Below are 16,181 nucleotides of genomic sequence, written 5' to 3' on the forward strand. Positions count from 1 at the left end.
CTCACGTATTCAGCCACACTTATCAAGGGGGCGTCTGAGCCTACACGTGAGGGCTGTTAAAATAATGGTTAAGTAAATTAAACTCCCTTGTTTCTAACAGCTTAAGCTTTTGGAACAAGTGGTAGTTTATTACGATTTAAGTTTTTGGGAATTGGCTGTCCAACGTGGTATCAAAGCCTTATCTCTTGTTGAGTTCCTCAGTTAGATTAGTGACAATCTTCATTTGTAGTGTTCTTCTTTTCTGCACATTCAAGCTACATTCAGTTAAAGGTCATTGCATGCACATAGAGGAAGAGGAGTGTTACTGTGTTTCATCTTGATATACGGTGCTTGGCTGTTTTCTATTAGCTCAAGTTTTTGAGACATTAATTCAACAGGTTGAGCTGAGGGGCAGTCAGCCCTGTTCTCGGTCCATAGTTATGCATATGCAAGGTCTTCTTACAAGACAGTTTATTAGCTTTAGTTTCCATAGATTGAGAATTACTTATTACCAGCTTGTTAAAAAGCAAAGCTGATTTTGTCAAACATACACCTTTTGGATTTTAGTCACAAGCTTATTGCTGGTGCTTAAAAGTTCTTTTGCTCTAGCGAGTATACAGCCAGGTCTTCTGAAAAAACATGAGAGCATTATTTAATGGGCAGCGTTTACTACACACTGTGGATCCACACTACCCAAAATGCATTGAACTCATGACTTTTAGTCACAATCTCAAATTGAAACAGGTTTTTCCCTTATTTAATTATAAAATAAAAATAAATGCTCCGTGTAACATTGGTTGTAGTAGTAATTCTGCTAATAATATTAACTGAGTTGATCCTGAGGCTGTTGATATCAGCTCATAGAGCATTTTACATTGTAAAAGTGCTATTCAGAATTTTTAAAATCTGATTTTGGGCAATATGTAGAGCTAGAGAAGATCATGCCAATTGGTTTTGGTTATTAATTCACTTATTAAAAAAAAAAAAAAAAAACTGTGCATTCCATTTGCAGTTCTCTCTGTTGATTGAGATGTGATCAGTTTCACTTCAACATTCATTTGTTTATAAAAAATTACTGTGCTCGCAGGAAGAAGAAAGAATTAGAAAAAACAGGCTTGCTCTGCTCAGAGATATTGCTGACCTTCCAAGAGGGATAGCAGACCTCTCAGTTTTGCCAGGATTCTGAGCTCAACCACTTACCATCCAATATAAAGCGATGTCATTGTTGTAGCAGGAGAGAGAGAGAGAGAGAGAGAGAGAGAGAGAGCCTAAAGAATGTAATTCTTTCTATTTTGCTTGTGCATAAACATTCTATTTATCCTACTGCATCTTGTAAAAAAAAAAAATTTATCATTTTTCCTCAAACTTATCATTAATTTATCAGACTTTTCAGTAGTTTATTGGAGAGAAGTTTGGGTGTACAAAGCACACAGTGAAATGAAGATTGAAGTTTGAATTGAATTATACAATTTAATGAAAATTCAATAATTTTTTTGGGTGCCTATATCATCATTTCCAATGATCCATCCTTAATTCAATCTGCTTTAAAAGTGGTCAAATTATTGTGACATGAATTTGGGAAAATAGTGCTTCTATCAATCATTTTTAGTTAAAAGTACGCACGAATGGAAGGTGGTATATGTTCATTGTCCATCAATCATTTCTTGTCTTTTTTACTTTTTCTTTTTAGTTTCAATTGTTTAAATGTAATTTTTTGTTTCAAAAAACATTTTTTGGAAAAATAACTTGTTTTTTTCGTTGGTAGGTTGCATTCCTAAAAATATTTATCAATGCTTATAAAATATACTCCATGAAATATATAAATTGGCTACCATGTCTTCTACTAGCAATTTTTTTTTTAATAAAATAAATAATAATTCAATAGTTACAATTGGAGGGATGATGTTACTAATTCTCAATTTGACCAAAATTTTCAAATATTTCAAATTCTTGAAAATGAGAAAAGGCATTTTTCTCAACATGTTTTATATCGAAATAAACAAGTAGTATTAAATTTATATTTGCTTTCCGTCTTTCTTAAAATGGAAGGTGATGGTGGTGTGTTCATTTCCCCTTCAAAACCCCAACATTACCACAAAAGTATGTGGTAGTGGATTTGGGTACTCTATAATTACAATGCGGCAAGGAAGTCAATACCGTACCGGAGGCTGTACCGGTTTGGCCACCGGTACGATATATTTCGGATACCGGTCAATACCGGTGTACCGTTTCGGGTTTACCGCTATTTTATATATACATATATATATATATATATATATGTATATATTATATACACAAACTAAAATCTCTAGAACCATGGTTATAAGCATATAATATTTCATTTATATTATAGTAAATATAAAAGTTTATCATAAAATATTACCTCAATTCAGAATAAATTATTCATAGTTTTAAACTTTAGTATCAATTAAAAGGAAAAAAAAAAAACACAATATAAAAAAATAGAAAGCTTAGTTGTTCATTGCATATTAAGAAAACAAATAATACTAATAAGTTAGTGTAAATAAGTTATTATTATGTCCTTACAAAAATTCAAAAATTATAAAACTAAAAAAAAAAAAAAAAGGTTTTTTTCTATACCGGCCGGTACGCCCGGTATCGGCCGGTATTGCCCGAAATTGGCCGGTATGGCCGGTACGCGACCGGTCCGGCCGGTATTTTTTCCGGTACAAAATAGAAGTGTACCGGTACCGGTGCACTGACCGGTACGGTACGTACCGGCCGGTACGGCCGGTACCGGTACGGTATCGACCACCCTGCAATGCGGTGTCAACGCAACATGTGACCTAGTGATAAGTGACTTGGATCAATAAGATTTCAATCTTGGGTTCGAGTGTCTCCCGTACTAAAGAGTGCATTGATGTCCACTTCCTTCTCAATTATTTGGCCCTATGCAATTTTTTATTTTTACTGAAAGGAAAATGAAAAGACTATGGGTCTGTTTGGATAGAACTTATTGTTGAAAATTGAAAACTGAAAACTGAAAACATAATTTTTAAATGTGTGAATAGTATTGCGAGATTCATTTTTAATAAAAAATTGCTAAAAAAGTACGTAAACAATACAGGCACAATATGTGTACAGTAAATGCACTGCGCGTTTATCTCCTCTGCAGCAGAGCCGCAGCAGAAACGAAGAAAAAAAGAAAAGAAAAGCAAAACGCAAAAAGCAAAACGTGGAAGAATATAAAGATTTTACTGAAATTATTTTGAATTGCCCTGTAAATAGTTTCGAAGAATATAGGGGTGGAATGGTCATATCCCAAAACACATAATTTAGTTTATGTCACTATCACACTCAAAACATTTACCGAAATGGTTATTGTCATCATTATAGTACGAAATACCCAGTTGGCATGGATTTTGGAAGTATGTGCATTGTAGGCATGGCAAGCCATGGCGTTGAGCTTTCTTGATAAAAAAAAAAAAAAAAAGTAATTAGTTGTGGACCAAATTGTATTTGTATAGGGACAGGTTGGCTGGCATTGTGTACTTGGGTGCGCTCAGTTTGATCTTACTCCCTTTGCGGGGCCTCTTTAAGTAGAGATACCATCCATTGTCAATGGTGTCAAAAGTAAAAAGACTAAAAGAAGTGCATGTCCAAAAGAATAGAAATTTTCTATCTTATTCTCCAAATTTTGAAAAGGTAAAAACTAAGAATAAGTGCATGTCCATGGCATGTACACAAGGTTTAAGTAGGTTGGGGCATTGAACACACATACAAATTTCTTTTTCTTTTTTTAATAAAAGAAAAGTGCATGTGCCCTTGTTGGTAATTCAAAACTAAAAACACATATACATTTTGGTTGACTTCACTTAAAAGAAATAGATCCTATCTTTGCCCCTACCCAACCCCTATTTACACAATACTCATTTCCTAATTTTTCTTTTTAAATTATTATAAGAAGTGAGAAGAAAAATATTTAAATCATGATTTTCAATATCACTTAATTACAAGACTCAGTATTTAATTATTAGAAAAACATGCGAGAATATAAAGAAAAAATAAATTGGGATTGTCTTCATATAGAAGAGAGAGAAAGAGGATTGGAAATTCATATATAAGAGAGAGAAAGGGGCTTGGACATGCAAACCTTCTTATTCTTTTTTTTTTTTTTCAAATTTTATTCTAAACTAAAAATTAGTTTTTTTTTTTTTAAAATACAATGTATTTTAACACATACACGGGGAGAAGGAAAAAAATACAATTTACTTAAATAATAAATTTAGTCACAATTGTTTGAAATGACAAGCTGTTAATTTTATATATATATATATATATATATATATATATATATATATAAAAGTAATTAGCGCATATGAGAATTAATCATAGTGGAAGCTTAAACTTAAACATTCAATATCTAAAAGACAAGAACAGTGAACACATGAGTTGGAAGGACTTCACTTGCCAATCACCAGTACTACTACTGTGGCTTTAACTTTTCTAAACCTCCCCAAATCCAGGAGGCTTCTCTTTGAGTTAAGAATCTTGAGTCAGTCAAGTTTTACACCATATTTACTTATCAGGAGTTTTACACATAAGTAGCTTTCATTTGCAAGAATATTCCATGCATGTTTGGCAAGCATGGATTGAAGTCTTTATCCTAGAATACTAGGTTCTTTTAGTTGGCATAAACTCTTCCCATCCTTCCAAGCCGCAAAGTTGATTTAACAAAAAAGAAAAAAGAAAAAAAAAGAGAGAGAGAGAGAAGTGGCCATGGGTTAATGTTTGTTGCACACATACTCATACGCATAATTTTAAAATTGCGTGTTCAAAACATGATTTCAGTTATAATTTTGAAACAATAAAATTGTTTTTTGAAAATACAGTTTCATTGTTTAATTGAAATCATGATTTAAACTGACGATTTCAACTTGTCTATGTATACATACATACGTAACTAAGAGCACCATGCCCACAAACGTGTGGTTGGGATGAAGCGTGACTATTCTACTACATGTGTGAATTTGTTTTGGATCACTACGGTGCTAAAGTGAGTCCCTTTTGCACCTTGATGACTATGACAACACCTTCAATTAGGCCAAATGATGTGTGACATACTTTTGACAATGAAATTATCCATATCCGTATTAGCCTAAAATTCCAAGTGTCTCGAACCTATCAAAGAATTGTCATTATTTTTATTTAATCTCTATGACACTTTTGAAGGCCAACAAGCATCTGTATGATTTTTTTTTTTTTGGATTAAACTGTATGTCTGAACTAAATCACTAAAAATTTTAAAAAATATATACAACCGTATGTAGCCAAAGATTAGATGATATGATCAAATGCATTCTCATTTGTCAATTAAAAAGTAAGATCATAATTCTCTTAGTTGAAGACTGCTCTGAATCACTAGAATTTTATTTTTGTATCTAGGATGGGCCCATTGCCATCTTGTTTCTGATTATCATTCTATAATCAAGAATTCAAAGTGACAAAATCTAATGGGATGAAAATGAAACTTTCATTGCATCATTCATTCTTATAAACTATGACTTGTTCAACAGTTTCAGAGGTAAACTATAAATTCTACAGTGACATTGTTTTAATCGTTGTAAACATGTTTTTATCTTTTTTAAAATGTTAATCATCACCTCACATCGATGTGGTGGAGTCATCTAATGAGTGGCTTAAGGAATTTTTAAATTTAAACCCCTCATAAAAGAATAATGGTTTATAATAAGTACTATTATAATAAAATTTCATTTTAAAAAGGACATTAAGAAATCCTAAAAAACTCTAATTAATGAGCCGATCGAGCATATTTGTCTCTATCTTTTATAAAAGTATTGCATCACTAAATTTTGAAATCTAAATTCAATATGGACTAGCATCTTTGTCTCTTATATATCCAAACACATTCCCTTTTTTGTTTTGTTTTGCTTTTTTTTGCATACGCTTAAGAATATTTTTTAAACATTTTCTTTTAGAGAGTTTTAATTTGTAGCATCCGCAAATCCAAGTAGTTTTTAGATGTAAACGAAGATCAAATCTCATATTTTTTAATTGATAAACGAGATCCTTCACTAAATGAACTAATTTGAATCCACTTTTCCATTATTTTTTAAACGTACGTGGAAGAATTTTTGTTTGCTAAATTGTTTCTTCTTGTCCATGATATAAGTGGGACCTCAGGCCATAAAGCTGCCAGTGGATTTGTCATTTGTGCATTGTGAGTAAAGGGTAAATACAATTAAACCATGGTTCAATAATATGGTTTTGAACACCACCTTCAATTATTCGAACCAACATGCATGATGACATCGGCTGAGTTTGGATTGCGCTAAAATGAAATCATAGCGTCTTTGTCAGTGGGTTTTACTGTTCACAGAACCCACAAGTTGTCTAATTCAACAAAATTTTCATTATAACTAAGTCTTACGGCACTATTTACACATTTAAAAATTATTTTGGTACAATATTTTCAGTTTTTAGTTTTTAATTTTTAGCAATAAGTGGTATGCAAATAAACCCGATGAGTTTGTTGTGTCAAAATTCAGTACTATTTCCATAATACAAAGAATTTATTTTTGACTGAACTAATATTAAGAACTTTATTAAATAATAAAGAAAGAAAAAAAGATATAGGAGAACATTGTACTAAGACCACGATAAAAGTTTTATCTTATAAAGAATTAAAAAAGAAAAATAGACAATGATTAATAAGTTTTTTTTTTCTATGAAGATTAAGTATTAATTTGGCTTAAAAATTTGTGAATAATTATATTTTTGTAACCAAAATGTGGTCTGAAATCCAATTCTAAACAACGATGATTTTCTTTTGAAGAAAATAGACCAATGATTAAGTATCCATTTGGCTTTGCTATTTGAAAACTTCCTCTTGGTAAAATTTGTGAAATAATGATATTTATGGAGGGGGAAAAAACTGCGGTGGAAACTCAATTTTTATACAACGTTTACAATCTTCTTAAAAAAAACATATATAAAAGTCAAATACTAACTTAATCTAAATTATCATTTAAAACCATCAATTTTCCCATGAGAAATATTTTAGTGAATAAATAACTTTTTGATCAAGAAGAAGCGTAATCCAAATAAATAATAAGAATAGAAAATAGAGATAAGTTTAATAACATCTCACAAAATTATAGAACCACATGAAAACTTTGATTTTAAAAGGTTGATTTGTGTCACCTAAAGTAAAAATCTGTGTAAATAGGTTTTCAAGTCGAACAACCCCTTAAATTAGACTATAGCATCGACTTTTGTGTTTGACGCACTTCTACACACAAAGGTTTAAAAAAAACCTTTTAATAATGCCTTTCTTTCAAGTGATCGAGTAAGATTACCATTGGAGCAAGAGAAAACTTTGTGGAAGAGCAAGAACAGTACCCTGTTTTCTAATACTGTTTTCTAATCGATAAAGCATTAAACGAACTGACGAGAAAGTGTTTTGATGGTGTGTTAAATAAAGCCAATACTATACTAGGTCTCACATCTTAAGATATTAGAGGAAATCCACAATTGTTTATATACACAAGGAGTACACATAATATGAGACTCAACAAAAAAAACCAAAGTATTTGGAACACACCCACAACAACCATTGTAAGGCCAAATGAGCTCTCAGTTCACAACTTGATTCACATTATAATATTATTAACCAATTCATCTCAACACTTAATTCGTATCATCAACTCAATAAAGGCAGAATGATAGCTAACAATCAATTCCACAAGACACAATTTTAGATTTTCCAGATAATAAATCTAGTGACATGGATTTGTTCATAATTTCTAACATAATTTGTGATTAGTACATAAAAAAAAGTGGTATTAGCGATTTCGCCCTATGTGAAAGTAATGTTGTTCTAAAGAAGACTTCTTGTCGTTATTTTTTGGGAAATAAATTAAGGAGAGTCATAGAAACTGAACAGTCATTGCAGACAGAGCAAAGCTCTATGCATATAGTTTCCACTACAACCTAGATTCAAAAGAAAAAATAAATCCATTGATGGAGTAAGAAGAATAATGAAATCACACATTAGATTAGTGCCCCTCCTAGCTAGTGCATCCAGGCACTTATTTTCCTCTTTGTAACAATGCTTCACTTAAGCTTAGTTTGGATACAAATTATTGTTGTCACGTTTTCAAATTCTGCGTTTTGTAGTTTTTTTTTTTTTTTTTTTCAACGTGCATGAACAGTAACCGGTACTGTTCATGCACGTTATTTCAGTGTGTGGGAGACCAGTGTCACTATTTACGCACTGTAGCTTCACTGTTCATACACTGTTCATGAGACCCACAAGCACTTCATTCAGAAAAAAATATTAAAAATAGGTCCCACAGCACTATTCACACATTTAAAAATTATTTTGTTACAGTGTTTTCAGTTTTCAGTTTTCAGTTTTCAGTTTTCAGCAATAAACTCTATCCAAACGGACTCTTAGATTTATGGGAATTCGTTCATCAAATGCTGGCAGTCATCAACAAGCGAAGAGAAACTGGCATTAGTTTCGGTATTGCTGGTAAGCAAGCCAACTACCTATCTCCATCCTTCCAAGTTAAATCGTTGAAATACCTCGTTTCCTAAAGGCTCACAATACCTCGTTCCTTAATTAAGGCTCACAACTTTATGCCTACGTGCACGGTAAACACGAACCAAAATTTACTATCAGTGATATAGATTACATCTATATGCAACCAAACTTTAAGCAATACTCACAAACCTTACTAACATAAAAACAAAACCTCTCACAAGCCTCACACGCAAACTTACAATACACCCAATAACTCTCTCGCACAAACACTTGAACTATTCTTTGAAAAAATACCCACTCATGTCCTTCTAGAAGTCTTCTAATCTTCTCCCCCTCCCTATGTGGGAGGACCTTTTGGTAAAAGGAGTCAAACCCATTGCAATAGTACCTATTTATAGGGTATTAATTATATTTCTTGACAACCTAGGGGGTTGGCCGAGTTGGTAGAGCTCTCGGTCTCAAGGTGCTTGTACTGGGCTCGACTGGGTGTGCTTCCTAGTTCGAGTCTTGCTACCTGCACTTTGAAAAGAATTTCCTGGGCCAGTGCTTTGGGCTCTCCCGGCACGAATAGTGATTAGTCTCTAGTTGAAAACCTTGAAGATACACTGTGGGCAATCAAAAAAAAAATTATATTTCTTGACAGTGAATACCCTTTTACTTTCTCAATAAGGAATATTTTTTTTCTTTTTTTATATCGAGGAGAATCATTTTCTTCCAACCCAAGAAAAAAACCTTTTCATCACTGTGTACTATTGGCGTGATGATCAATCTACAAGTTTAAATGTTTATGGAGTGTGGAGGGTAAGAGTCAGGGTTTAAGTATTCATGAAAAAGCTTTACACATATGTACTTAAATTACATTATAGTATCTAAAAAAATCATTTTTTTTTTCATGCCAAAAAGACTTATAAGCCAAGTCAAATTAGGAATTTGAGGCAATTTTCCAACACGTTGCTTGGATGATAGGACTAGCCTTAATTTCTATTAGGACATTCTTTGGAGGAGTAACATAAATTAAGTCTCAGTTTCAACCACTCAAAATAAATACATTTCTGACTAGAAGGTCTTTATTTCCTTTGTTAAGAGGGCACTGCATCAAACTGTTTAAGTTGCTCAAAACCATTTGTCTCTCCAAAATCTAAGAGTAATATGATTTTCAGTAAGCCATTTAACTCATATATGAAAGACATCCTCAACCTGGTGCACGAAAGACCAAGTTCAAGAGCAAGGAAGGCCTATGTTGTGGCTAGAAACAATCCTCATTAGTTTCTGATACTTTTTCTCAAGGACCTAACTGGCGGAGCCCATTCGGCTTGATTTTCTTTGTGGTACCTCCATTTTAGCAGGGTTAAGTTCTTACCTTTAGCCGGATGGATTCCCAATTCACCGTATTTCTTGGACTTTTTATTTTTTCAACTCATCATATAAAGTTTACATTTGTTGTAAAGTTCCAGTTGACCTTTTTCACAAATGTCAGTATTTTGTTAGGTAACACAGTGCTCTGCATCACATATGAGGGATGGCTGAAATGATTGCTTGCATAAGCACCATAATTCATGATAGGAAGTCATATATGAATTTCTTAGCATGATAGGAAATTCAAGTTCAGTCTTGTCTAAACGTGAATCGTATCGCGGATCGATTTTTAATTTATTCGGTATTGTGTCTCATATCGTATCATGTATGGTTAGATACACAAATACCTAATAAAATTTAAAAAAAAAATTATAAATACACACACACACACACATATATATATATATAAAGGATATATTCATTATAAATTTTGAATATATTCAAACTAATTTATTCATCACTTATGTAATAATATTTAATAAGCTAACCAAATAAATCAAACTAACATGTGTTTATAACATGCACATTCAAATTACTTAAATTCGAAAGTGATAATATATTGCAAATGTCGGGGGTAAAAATGTTTAAATGCACATTTAGGTCTTAGGCCTGGTTTGTTGGTATAAGTCTGTTCAATCAGAGTCTTCGAGACCCACAGGCCAGTTCGCACTACAAGGGCAAAGGAATTGTCCGAGAAGGAGTATCTCCTCGGACGGGCCTAGTAAAGGCCATGGGACGTGCTAAAGGATTTAGAGACAGAATTCTGGAAGATCTGTTGGGTAAAGGCCTGATCCAAGCACTCGTTAGAAGGAGGAACATGTGAGAAATATTTGAGGAAAAAAGCTGCTACCACCGCATTAAAGGCTCTGCATCTACCTCCCTAGCCGCATTAATGGAGAAATGACCTCTGAACAGTAATATTCAGTCTTCTAGCTATTATTTGAAGATTTCAAGAAGGTGGTGGATGGGACAAGTATCTAGGAGGAAAATCTGTGCTACACGTGGGAGAAAAAGAAGAGAAGAAGAGGGATATAAGAGGAGAGGAGAGGTATGAAGAGGGGAGAGGAGGAAAAACTTGAAGACTAATTGTAATCTTTTGCTTAGAGAAAGAAAGACAATACAAGTGGTCCTCGGCTTACGTCCGAGGAGATTTTTTTGTCATATTCATCTATTATTTGCATAGATTGCGGCATTCTAGTCTGTTTATCAACTCTCCAATATTTCTTAACCTAGATTTCAAACCCATACTCTACAAATTTCATTGAATAAGACTCTTTGGGCTTGGGTCCATCTAGTGATTGGATCGGGTACAAATTGTGCACTTACAATTGGCGCCGTCTGTGGGAATCTAGTGTTGAAGGAATTGGAACGTTATGGCAGGCTTAGGTTCGCATCATACAGAGTCTTAGGGGTCCTAGCGCGAAGATCATTTTGAGCGTCTTGAACGTCGAAGGGATCGAGAGGGAAGTGTGTATACAGTACACCCTGATGCAAGCCATTCTCGTGGTGGAAGCAGGGTCATCCATGAGGATGATGCCAAGGCCATGCAGAGGGAGATTGACCACCTTAAGAAAAAGCTACGCCGTGTCAGATGAAGGCGGGCTTCACCTCTGTCCAATCCTTCCTCTAGGGGGTCCCAGGGAAGCAGTTACAGTCCAAGGTCCAGGACTCCTCCTAGCAAAACCTTCTCTTACGAGAAGGATGAGCTTCCAAGTCGTAAGCATAAGAAGTTTCCCTCCAGGGGCTTGGGAAACGATGCTATGAGCCGAGCGTTGCACCAATTCTCCAAGTCACCCTTCTCGCGCAGGATCGAGAAGGGAAGGCTCCCACGGCGGTTCACTCAGCCCACCTTCACCATCTATAATGGCGAGACAGACCCAATCGAACACGAGAGCCATTTTAATCAGAGGATAGCGGTATATTCTCAGAACGAATCCTTGATGTGCAAAGTCTTTCCCTCTAGCCTAGGACTTGTTGCTGTGAGATGGTTTAACAGACTAAAGCCGGGGTCTGTCGATTCTTTCATGGAACTCACTAGGGCATTCGCGTCTCGATTCATTACATGCAGTAGAGTCCCTCGGCCTTTGGACTCATTGTTATTTATGGCCATGAGGGAGGGTGAGACTTTGAAAGCTTATTTTGACAGATACTGGGAAATATTTAATGAAATCGACGGTGATTTTGACGAAGTGGCGATTAACACTTTCAAAGTGGGCCTCCCAACTGATCACGATTTAAGGAAATCTCTGACCAAAAAGCCCGTGCGGAGTGTACGTCGCCTCATGGATCGCATCAACGAGTACAAAAGGGTTGAGGAAGATCAACAACAAGGTAAGGGTAAGGCGAAGGTTATCCCTCAGGAGAGAAGGGATTTCAGGTCGGACAGGTACCATAACAATAAGCCGAGGAGAGATTTCTCTAGGCAATCTGGTTCAGCCACTCTTTAAGTAGTTAATATTGTATTCTGAGAACTAGTGCACCAATTGCTGGAGAAAGTCTGCAAGGAACCCTACTTCAAGTGGCCCAGTAAGATGGCGGGGGACCATACGAAACCGAATCAGAACCTCTTTTGCCAATATCATCAGGATGTGGGTCATACTACCGAGAATTGTTGGACCCTTTGGAACCATTTAGAGCAGCTTGTTAGTGAGGTAAAATTGAAGCAGCACCTGTATCAACCCAACGGACAAGAAAATCATTCGGGTTCAAATAATCAGAAGAACAACTCATCTCGGCCGCCCTTGGGAACGATTAATGTCATCTTCGCTGCACCTAGCAGGACCGGTTCCTGTCCTACAAGGGTGATGGCAGTGTCACATTCCTAGGCCGAGGAGTCTGGCTCAAGGGCGAAAAGGATCAACGAGAGTACGCCTATTTTGGGATTCTCTAATGAGGATAAGGTTGGGACTATTCAACCGCATGACGATGCCCTGGTGGTCACATTGAGGATAGGGAATTATGACGTCAGGAGGGTGATGGTCGATTAGGGTAGCGGTGCGGATATTATGTACACTGACTTATTCAAGGGGCTTAAGTTAGAGCTAGAGGATCTCATTCCCTATGATTCGTCGTTGATAAGCTTTGAAGGAAAGACTGTCATACCAATGGGACAAATTCGTTTGCCCGTACAGTCGAGCCCGGAAACTGTCGATGTAGATTTCATTGTGGTTAACGTATATTCTCCATACACAGCCATTGTCGCAAGGCCTTGGCTACATGTTTTGGGTGCTGTTTCCTCGACTTTATATGTTAAAGTGAAATTTCCCTCGGGTGGATTGATTGAAGAAATTCTTGGGAGCCAATCAGTAGCAAGGCAATGCATATCGGTCGTAGTACTACATCAAGCCGAATCAGAATTCTCGATCTCGGCTGTGGAAGACTTATAACAATTAACAACTCTGGATGCGCCTGGTGCAGAGACAGCAGAAGAGGCCATGTGTGAAGAGTTGGAAAGATTTCTCATAAATGATGACCCCTAAAGGTTCTTTCAAGTTGAGATACGGCTACCACACCAAGAGAAGATGGAATTGGTGATGTTTTTGAAAAACAATATCGATGTTTTTGCATGGGATCCCTATGAGGCTCCAGAGGTTGACCGAAATTTCATTTGCCATCATTTGAACGTCAATCCTGCCGTTATTCCTAAGAGGCAACCACCTCGGCGTTCTTCGAAAGAACATGCCCATGCCGTCAAGAAAGAGGTGCTCAAGCTCAAAAAAGCTGGGGCTATTAAAGAAGTTTTCTACCCAGAATGGTTGGCGCACACTGTTGTAGTAAAAAAGAAGAGCGAAAAGTAGAGAGTATGTGTGGACTTCACAGACCTAAATAAAGCCTTCCCAAAAGACTCATTCCCGATGCCTCGCATCGATCAACTAATGGATGCTACGGTTGGGCATTCTCGGATGAGTTTTTTGGATGCCTTCCAAGGTTATCAACAAATACCTTTGGCGTTGGGTGATCAGGAGAAGACTGCCTTCATTACTCCTACGGAGAATTATCACTATAAAGTGATGCCATTCGGTTTGAAAAATGCAGGGGCTACTTACCAAAGGATGATGACCAGGATGTTCGAATCCCAGCTTGGGAAGACCATTGAGGTATATGTGGATGATATAGTAGTGAAGAGTAAGACAGTACCTATGCATGTGAAAGATTTGGACGACACCTTTCAAACACTTAGGAAGTACAAGTTGCGCCTTAACGCCTCAAAGTGTTCTTTTGGGCTGGGCTCTGGAAAGTTCCTAGGCTACCTGGTGACTTATAGAGGAATAGAGGTAAATGCGGTACAGGTCAGAGCCATTCAGGGCTTGCAACCACCTCGGAATCCGAAGGAAGTTCAGAAATTGACCAGGATGACTGCTGCTTTCAGCAGGTTTATCTCTTGGTCTGCTGATAGGTGTAGACCTTTTTTCCAATTGTTAAATAAGTGGAAAGGATTCCAATGGTCTGAAGAGTGCGCTTTAGCTTTTCAGCAACTTAAGGAATATCTTTCCCGTCCACCCATCATGTCTCGGCCAGAGGTCGATGAAATCCTGTTTGCATACCTAGCTGTAGTTATCCATGCAGTCAGCTTGGCTCTGATAAGGGACGACGGTGGAGTACAAAGACAGGTTTATTATGTTAGCAAATCTTTGAATGAAGCTGAGGTGCGTTATTTGCCTTTGGAGAAGGCAATTCTGGCCGTAGTCCATGCTACACGAAAGCTTCCTCACTACTTCCAATCCCATACCGTCGTGGTTTTGACTCAACTGCCTCTCAAGTTAGTATTACGAAGTGCTGACTACTCGGAGAGGGTAGCCAAGTGGGAAACTATTCTGGGAGCTTTCGATATCAAATATATGGAGCACACCTTGGTGAAGGGCCAGGTTCTCGCTGATTTGGTGGCAGAGTTCGCCGAACCATCATTAGAAAAAACTGCAAAGGAATCGCACATGGATGAAAAATCAGTTGGCATGATCACATGCAAAGGGCCTCCAGTTTAGAAAGCGTATGTTGATGGGGCAGCAAACCAGAGGGGATCAGGCATTGGACTTGTTTTGGTATCCCCTAAGGGAATTACCTTTGAGAAATCTTTGAGATTAGCATTCCCGACCACTAATAACGAGGCTGAGTATGAAGATGTCTTAGTCGGTATGGATATGGTCCGGAGAATGGGGGGAAAGGCAGTTCATATGTCCTCGGATTCTCAGTTAGTTGTGGGCCAAGTGACGTGGACCATGGAGGCTAGGGATCCAAGAATGCAAGAGTACCTGACCCAGGTCAAATGTTTACAATCCAAGTTTGATTCTTTCATCCTTTCGCATGTTTCTAGAAGTGGAAACACGCATGCGGACTCGTTGGCCACTTTGGCGACGTCTTCGGCTCAATGTCTGCATAGGATTATCCTCGTCGAAAACTTGTTGAAACCGACTTTAACCACCGCAACTGTCGTCCGAATCCATCTGATAAGGTTCAGACCTAGCTGGATGGACCCCGTAGTTTCTTTTCTAAAAAGCGATGTTCTGCCCGAGGAGAAGTCTGAAGCAGATAAAATTTGTCGAAAGGCACCTCGATTCTGGTTGTCTGAGGATCAAAAGCTGTATAAACGCTCTTTTTTCGGGCCATACCTGCTATGTGTACACCCTGAAGCGACAGAGGCACTTTTGGAAGAATTGCACGAGGGAATTTGTGGAAGTCACATTGGGGGGAGATCCTTAGCCCATAGAGCTCTGACTCAGGGATATTGGTGGCCCAATATGCAGAGAGAGGCTCAGGACTACGCAAGAAAATGTGACCAGTGCCAGAGGTTTGCTCCCAATATTCATCAGCTTGGTGGTGTCCTTAATCCTTTGTCTAGTCCTTGGCCATTCGCTCAATGGGGACTGGATATAGTTGGACCTTTTTCGAGGGCTGTGGGAAACAAAAGGTGGCTACTTGTGAGAACTGATTACTTCACCAAGTGGGTCGAAACTGAGCCTTTATCAAATATTAGGGATGTGGACACCAAGAAATTTATCTGGAAGAACATTATCACTAGATTTGGGGTACCTCGCACACTTATTTCAGATAATGGCGTACAATTTGATAGTAAAGCTTTCAGGAAATATTGTAATGACTTGGGCATCACAAATAGATACTCCACTCCAGCTTATCCTCAAGAAAATGGTCAGGCCGAGGCCGTTAACAAAGTTATAGTCAGTGGACTTAAGAAGAGGCTGGATGACGCAAAGGGTAGATGGGTAGAGGAATTGCCACATGTTTTGTGGACATATCGGACTACGCCGCGAAGATCCACTGAAGAAACACCTTTCTCCATGACTTACGGGGCTGAGGCGGT

At 37.0% G+C, this 16,181-nt stretch overlaps 1 protein-coding gene across 1 annotated transcript in view; it reads left to right on the forward strand.

The window, feature by feature from the left end:
- LOC142614678 (glycine--tRNA ligase, chloroplastic/mitochondrial 2-like) overlaps positions 1 to 1,475 on the forward strand; it is a 30,129-nt gene extending 28,654 nt beyond the window's left edge. The window contains 1 exon segment of the mRNA XM_075787237.1: positions 1,067 to 1,475. Within this exon segment, the coding sequence (XP_075643352.1) occupies positions 1,067 to 1,165 (99 nt within the window). The 3' untranslated portion in view covers positions 1,166 to 1,475.
- Positions 1,476 to 16,181: the final 14,706 nt, after the last annotated feature.

This window comes from Castanea sativa, chromosome 11 (assembly GCF_040712315.1).
Source record: "Castanea sativa cultivar Marrone di Chiusa Pesio chromosome 11, ASM4071231v1".
Classification (NCBI taxonomy): Eukaryota; Viridiplantae; Streptophyta; class Magnoliopsida; order Fagales; family Fagaceae; genus Castanea; species Castanea sativa.